This window comes from Sphaeroforma arctica, assembly GCF_001186125.1.
Source record: "Sphaeroforma arctica JP610 unplaced genomic scaffold supercont1.847, whole genome shotgun sequence".
NCBI lineage: Eukaryota > Ichthyosporea > Ichthyophonida > Sphaeroforma > Sphaeroforma arctica.
The window spans coordinates 1-6940 of NW_014039711.1; the positions used below are offsets into that span (position 1 = coordinate 1).

Here is a 6940-nt window from a genome sequence, read left to right on the forward strand (position 1 = left end):
CCTACATCTACTAATGTCTCAAACAGGTCCAAGTAGATGAGTCATACCAAATACTCAGGCTATTGGAGCCATCGAAGTGCATTTAGAACACTTTGGAAATATTGGAAAAAGAGCTTGTATTAAATTATTTAAAATACAAATAAAAACCAATGTATTATCTCAATTGATCTTGATATTTTAGACTGACCGGAGGCCGTATTTCTACACCGTGTCATGGTCCTAAAACTAGTGCAATCAATAATCACAGCAACAAATCAATATACGTGTACACGCAACCCTTAGTAATCTTTACGGTTGTATGGTTTTACAGCATTATTGCACGTATACGATGGTTGTAGAATTTGCAATTAGTACTAACATAACTCGATGAAGGATACACCAGGGATCGTATGAGCTGGATACGAATCCATTAACTTGCGCGAGTGCGCTTGTAAGATGTTGCGTGCGCAACTGTTTAAATGTGAATATTGTTGAATTTAATGAAGCTCTGAACGCCCTGTACTTAAGAAAACTCAAGTGGCCATAAAAATCAATCCAATACTGACTAGTTTCTATATTCTCAAAATCTCATTCCGCGCCTCCAGGTTGAAGCATTCAATATATTTTATGGCCGTTGCAATTATCGTGCAACTGTCTATTCGCAACGGTCATCCTCTATTTGATAAGCGTTGATCTCGGACCACAGCGCAATCTGGACACAATTTCAAAGTCAGGCAATACTATGCAGTACTACACGAGCGGTGACAAGCGTACATTGCTGTATTCTCGTATCCTGATTCATAAATATCATGTATACGTATTATGCATGCTCTATTTTTCTACTTTCAACTATATCATACGAGCAGACCCATGCGTGTTGGTATCGAAGAGGCCCATGTGTGTTGGTATCGAAGAGGCCCATGTGTGTTGGTATCGAAGAGATGCTCACAACACACACACAGCCTCCTTAAGGCCAAGAGCGGTTGACGAAAAACACATATAAATATCCTAGCCGAACATATAAAGGTTTACTGCACCCATCCATTGATTGTGTATGACACACGTAATATCGACTAATAAGGTCATGATCTGGTCTTAAAAATTTGATACTTAGTTTGAGTGTCACATTATCAATCTCGAGATTTGAAATGTGTCGGCAAACTTTACCAAAGTCAATGACAAACCCTTGGTTCGATTTGGGTGTAATTTGGTCCCAATACAATAGCGATCAAAGGGCAGTTTTCATAATTTATTTTATTTTGGAATTTACGGCTCGCTCCTGGTATCAGTATGTAAATATTTAGTAACTGTATGTATGCCCGACGCCGGATGGTACTTAGTTTTGTTTTTATAAAAAAAGATAAAGCAGACAGTGATGACTTTTTAAAAAATATAAAGACGACAGTGATGAGCGACATTACTGGCTATGTAAATATGAGTGAATATTTAAAGTTTGGTTCTACTACATTTATTTTATTTAGTCCTATTGATTTAAAAAAAAAATACACAACAACAAGAGTGAAGAGACTGAGAGAGAGAGAGAGAGAACAATCATCTAGTATGTACTACAATGACACATGTGATGTGAATTGCCAATTGTGACGTGTGTGATGAACTGAGAAGATGGGAGGTGGTCAGATGGGACTCCGGAGTCCGGACTGTGGGTATTAGATCCACAATCCGGCGACTTGTGCCCTTGGGGAGTGATGACTAATGGCCGATGACTGATGAGTGCCATCATGAGGCTGAGGTCGCTGAGACGCTGACTATAGTTGAGCCCAAGACACTGATGTTTATTTTTAATAAAAAAATGTGTTTATACATAGAAACATGCATAACTTGGGTCGTAGGCCGTTGACTGTAGGCCTGCTATAGCCTGTAAATAACTGAGTGTACGTTGTAGCTAACTATTTATCAGCTGTATATTACACTAGCTGTATTACTAGTCGAGAGAGAGAGAGAGAAAAGCGGAGATAGTAGATGTATATGAACAGCCTGATTGCAGTGATACCTGATACTCGACAGCGATCGGTAATTTAGAAACAATACATCGGAAATAAAAATGAAACCGTCGCATCCACGTGTTGTAGTGTTAAATTTCAGTGGATTACTGACCTGGAGAGAAGCTCTGAGAGAATTTTCCCTCTCCAAATTGCAAATATAATATTGTGCGGCTAGCCCTACAAAAAAAGAGGAGGGGTTATGAAGTCGAGCACATTCGCTGTGTACGGCTACTGTCAACTGCAGGATATGAGTATGGAGTCCAATAAGCATACGTAACCTGCGTAGATAGTAGCGTTGATCAACCCAAATTGACGAAGATAAATGTGTGCTGATTGCACGTTGCTAAGTGTGTAGTATGGAGACCAACAAGCATACGTAACCTGCGAAGATAGTAGCGTTGATCAACCCAAATTGACGAAGATAAATGTGTGCTGATTGCACGTTGCTGAGTGTGTTAATGTAACCTTCTACTGTATAGTGTGTATGTTTGATCAGTGCAGTTGTATTTTAATTACTCATATTTATTTATTTCCGACTATTTTTCTTTGTTATCGGCAAAGGCGTTGTAGATTGATGGTTACCGTTGCACCAAACCAACAGCACTCCAGTAGGAGCGTCGGGTCGATTGAGAGCTGTTTTGGGCATTGCGTTTGAAACTCGACTGTTAAACGACAGTTTTGCGTTGTGTACTTTGACTAGTTTAGTTCATTATTTCGATGTGGCGATGTGTATGTACCTGGGTCAGATATTGCTATCCTCACACTCTGGTAGTATGTTAATAAATTCACCACTAGTATATATTCTATCAGCGAAAGGTGAATGATTTCACCTCTTGCAATCTCTGGGCCGCATGTTGTCGATTGCAACGGTATTCCTTGGCCATTAAGGCCTGTGCACTATATCGGAGTTGTACAGTGTTTGTATAGCATTTGCGAGCTCCATGCTTCCGCTTGCTATACCCGTTTGTAAGTTTCGCATCCTCGCCAACGCATCACGCACTCTTCATAGCACGCAAACAGTGCCCAGTGCATTTGACTTGGCGAAAAAAATCTATGTTTGTGTAGACATAATTTTACGGGTGCCCGATTTGAAATAGAACTACAAGATCTACAACAAGCCCTTTCCGTTGTAGCTATGTATCTGTGTATCACCACATATGCGCTACTCATGATGCGATCACAATCCTCCGTCGGCATGTTCATCATCCACATTGACTGGTTTCTCATCAACACCCTTGTCGCCGGCCTCGCTTGCCTGGTCTGTGTGCTGTGTGTGCTCATGTGATCCCTTCACATCCACAGGCTGTGCGTAGTCATCGCTATGGTTGTCCAGGGTGAGATCCACATCATCAAACCGCTCGATACTCACGTCGTCGTCGAAGCCGTCTACACTATCGTCGTAATTAGAGCCCTCGTGGTCTTGGTGGTGTGAGAATAGGCTCATAGGCCGCATGCCGCCGTGCTCGGACAACGTATTCCCAGCACTAGCATCTGCGCTGTTTGAGAGTCCGTTGTCATGGTTACGGTATCCCTCTTGCCCGTGCCAGTTGTCTGACGAGGTGTGCAAAGACATGTTCATGTCCATCCCCATGTCTGATCCGGCACTGTGACTCCGCAGACTGCTCCGTTCGCCTTCTCGGTGCTCGGCTAGCAGCTCCACACTATCAGTGCGGTAGTTAAATGGGGGGGGTTCTCTGTACCCAGGCACTTTCACCAACTGGAACGTAGCGAACCCGTTCCCATCCTTGAAGGTGGGCTGGCGTTTGTACCGGTGTCTGAAGTCTCGCCTTGGCTTGATCCTGGTGTAGTAGTACCACCGGCTCAGTCCTGCGACGAGTCCTATTACAAATAGAGACACCAGGATTGGCGCTACGATCAGTATCACGCGCATAGAACTAGAGTCCTCCGGTGGGTTAAGGAATACCTGTCTCGGTCGAACGGTAACTATGTATGGCTGCACGCACGCACACACCACTGTGCGTGTACTCATAGCTGTCGAGTCCACAGGTGTTCCCGTCTCCGTGCCTGTGGGGTATGGTGATGTGTCATTAGCGTCGTCTTGTAGATCTCCATCGCCTGCAGAGTCCGTCGAGGTTCCGTTGCCAAGCGACGGGTCTAAGGCATCTAGCACCTGCCAGCACTTCGTCCTATCGTATCGGAACTTTGGGTCAGCGTCCTCAGCGTGGAAGAAGTAGCATCTCCTGGGCGTGTTGTAGTTGTCGGTCAGTTGGGTGTACTGGATGGTGTACTGCACCACCTGAGTCACTTCCCCAGGGACCACCTCATCCGTACTGTCGTTGGCGACTAAAGCCCTCTCATTGACGGACGATGCTTCAGACGTATCGTCTACGGACACAGACGAGTGTGTCGTGTCATCGTCGTCGTATAACGTCTCCAGTAGCTGGAACTTGTTGCCTCCATTGAGCGTGCGTGCGCTGGCGTTGTAGAGATTGGCCTCTACGATGGTGCTGTACCAGCCGTCATATTCATCCATCATGATGGTGTCCTGTGTGTACGTGTGCAGGGGGGGTTCAATGTATGATGTGGGGGTGAGTGGCTTATGGTTTTAGCGTTTAAAGTTTAGGATTGTAGAGTTTAAGGGTTTACGTGGGTGGTACACACCATTGATACACACAGCAGAGACGCGTGTCACAGGCATGCCTCAGGACGACGCTCAAGGCACACAATTCACAGAGAACCCAAAATAAAACACTCGGGACTCCCAATCCTGTACGCACGGGGACATATAGACAGCACAATTGGTCAACTACAGTCACTCTATGACCACACCATCACACTTATATGCACGCATGGGATTTATAGACAGCACAATTGGTCTACTACAGTCACACTATGACCACACCATCACACTCATATGTACACATGGGATATATAGACAGCACAATTGGTCAACTACAGTCACACTATGACCACACCATCACACTCATATGTACGCATGGGATATATAGACAACACAATTGGTCAACTACAGTCACACTATGACCACACCATCACACTTAACATCCCATTCAGGACCTATTCAGGTCGTATGAGGCACTCCAGTACACTGCACAGTAGACACCATCCACCACAACAGCAACCCCACCGTTCCACAGTAGCCCTACCTCGTCGTCACTGGTGACATTGGCACTGCTGGTCTCATTGACAATGGACACGCGCTTCCATGTCAGCGTCACGGCATCCACACACTCAGCCTGCACGGTGAAGTTGTAGAGCACATCCCCTAGACTCACCGGAAGCGTCTGATTGAGGTTAGCCACCGCCACGGCATAGTCAAAGTACTCTCGTGTGCCGTTGACCAGGCTGGCGGTGGGCTGTCCAGCAATGCACCCGCGCCCCCTCAACCCATCGCGCAGGGCAAACACAATGCTCTGGCGTATCTCTCGCATGGTCTTGGTGGCTGGGCTGCTGCCCAAGTGCACGTGTAACACTCTGTCACACGCACTGAGTATCTGTGCACGTGTCTCGGCCGATAAAGGCCCGTCTGTGGACTGCCGCAGCTCGTCGTAGCTCTGTAGCGCCGCGAAGATGTACCTGATGACCCGCACATGCACTGTGCGGCAGAGCATGCCCTCCAGCATGTAGGCCAGCTGTGCGATGTAGGACTCGGTTGCACCTATCGTGGGGGGCTTGAGATAAAACAGGGCTGCGTAGCTGTCGATGACTTCGTTGAGCGCGTCTTTGGTGAGGCAGGCGGTGTCCTGGTCAATGTATTCCGGGTCGTCTGGGCCCAGTGTGATGGTGCGGCGGTGGGGTTGGCGGTGTGTCCTGTACCTCACAACCGGTTCGTTGTTAGTGTAACTACCAAACCCTACAACGGGTGCAGGGTTGTTGTTCGGGTGTTGGGAGGCACCTCTGATGCCCTGTCCCAGAGATTGGGTCTGTGGACCAGTGTCATGGACGCTTGCGTGGCTGCCCTTATACACATACGCATAGGTAGACCCATGCGCATTCCTCCTACGGTCGCCGGTGGCGGTGGTTGATAGTATAGGTGGTTTTACAGCGCCTGACCCAGGCGGGGTGGTTGTGGGTGTGGGCTGTAGCGCGAACGAAAGTTCGGTACTTTGGCGAATGAATGTTTGCAGAAGGTTGTCCGCCAGGTTCATGCCCAGCCAGAAGTCCGCTGTGATTGGAGGATAAGTTCAAGTACAAGTGTGTGAGTATTGAGTCTGATATAGTAGTAGTATCAAGTATTGTGTTTGACAATATTAGGTGTAATATAGTAGTGGTACTGGTCAGAAACGGGACGTTTGCGCATACATATAATCGCCAAGGCTGAGTGAGCACTCGGTGCCACAAGAATGCAAGTGCGTACTACGATCAGCTGCATACATGTCCCCAACACAATACATGCAAGACGTGCAATCAGATCTCTACGCTACACTGACTGTGTGTGGTGTGTGTGTGTGAAGTGAATGGGATGCAGTTTATAGCCCTGTGCCAAACAACATCCGTATAGGCAGCAAACCCCACACATAAGAGTGCTCGGCTGCAGAGGCTAGTTTCACCTTCTCTGATGGCATCGGCCAGTTGTCCACGCTTCGTCACTATTTGGTCTGAGATCAGCGCGTCAAACTCTTCAGGCACGGCCACAGACACAGTACGGTACTTCATGACGGTAGTCTGGTTGGAGCCCGTTGCCATGGCAACCACTGTGATATAGTACAGGTCTCCGGCCTCCACATACATTGTGGCGGGAGGCAGAGGCACACTCACATCTATGTGTGGCGTTTGAATATTGGTGCCCCATGAATGGTACTGGTCGTAGTACTTCTTGAGCGTTGCTATGCCACCGGCAAGTGACACGTTCCCGTGAAGATAACCAAACTACAACAAAAATGAAGCGGATGAGGGGTGTCAGATCATATATGGAAAGTCAGCACGGAGAAAAATCATTGAATTATATCTTGTGACAATCGAGAATTACATATATCTCC

The 6940-nt window shown here is 46.9% G+C and overlaps 1 protein-coding gene across 1 annotated transcript in view; it reads right to left on the bottom strand.

Moving 5' to 3' along the window:
• Positions 1-2418: 2418 nt before the first annotated feature.
• Positions 2419-6940, bottom strand: part of SARC_08897 (hypothetical protein) — a gene marked incomplete at its 5' end in the record, with an annotated part of 28594 nt that continues 24072 nt past the window's right edge. The window contains 3 exons of the mRNA XM_014297107.1: positions 2419-4488; positions 5108-6126; positions 6512-6830. Coding sequence (XP_014152582.1) covers positions 3160-4488; positions 5108-6126; positions 6512-6830 — 2667 coding nt within the window. The 3' untranslated portion in view covers positions 2419-3159. The remainder of the gene's footprint in view (positions 4489-5107; positions 6127-6511; positions 6831-6940) is intronic.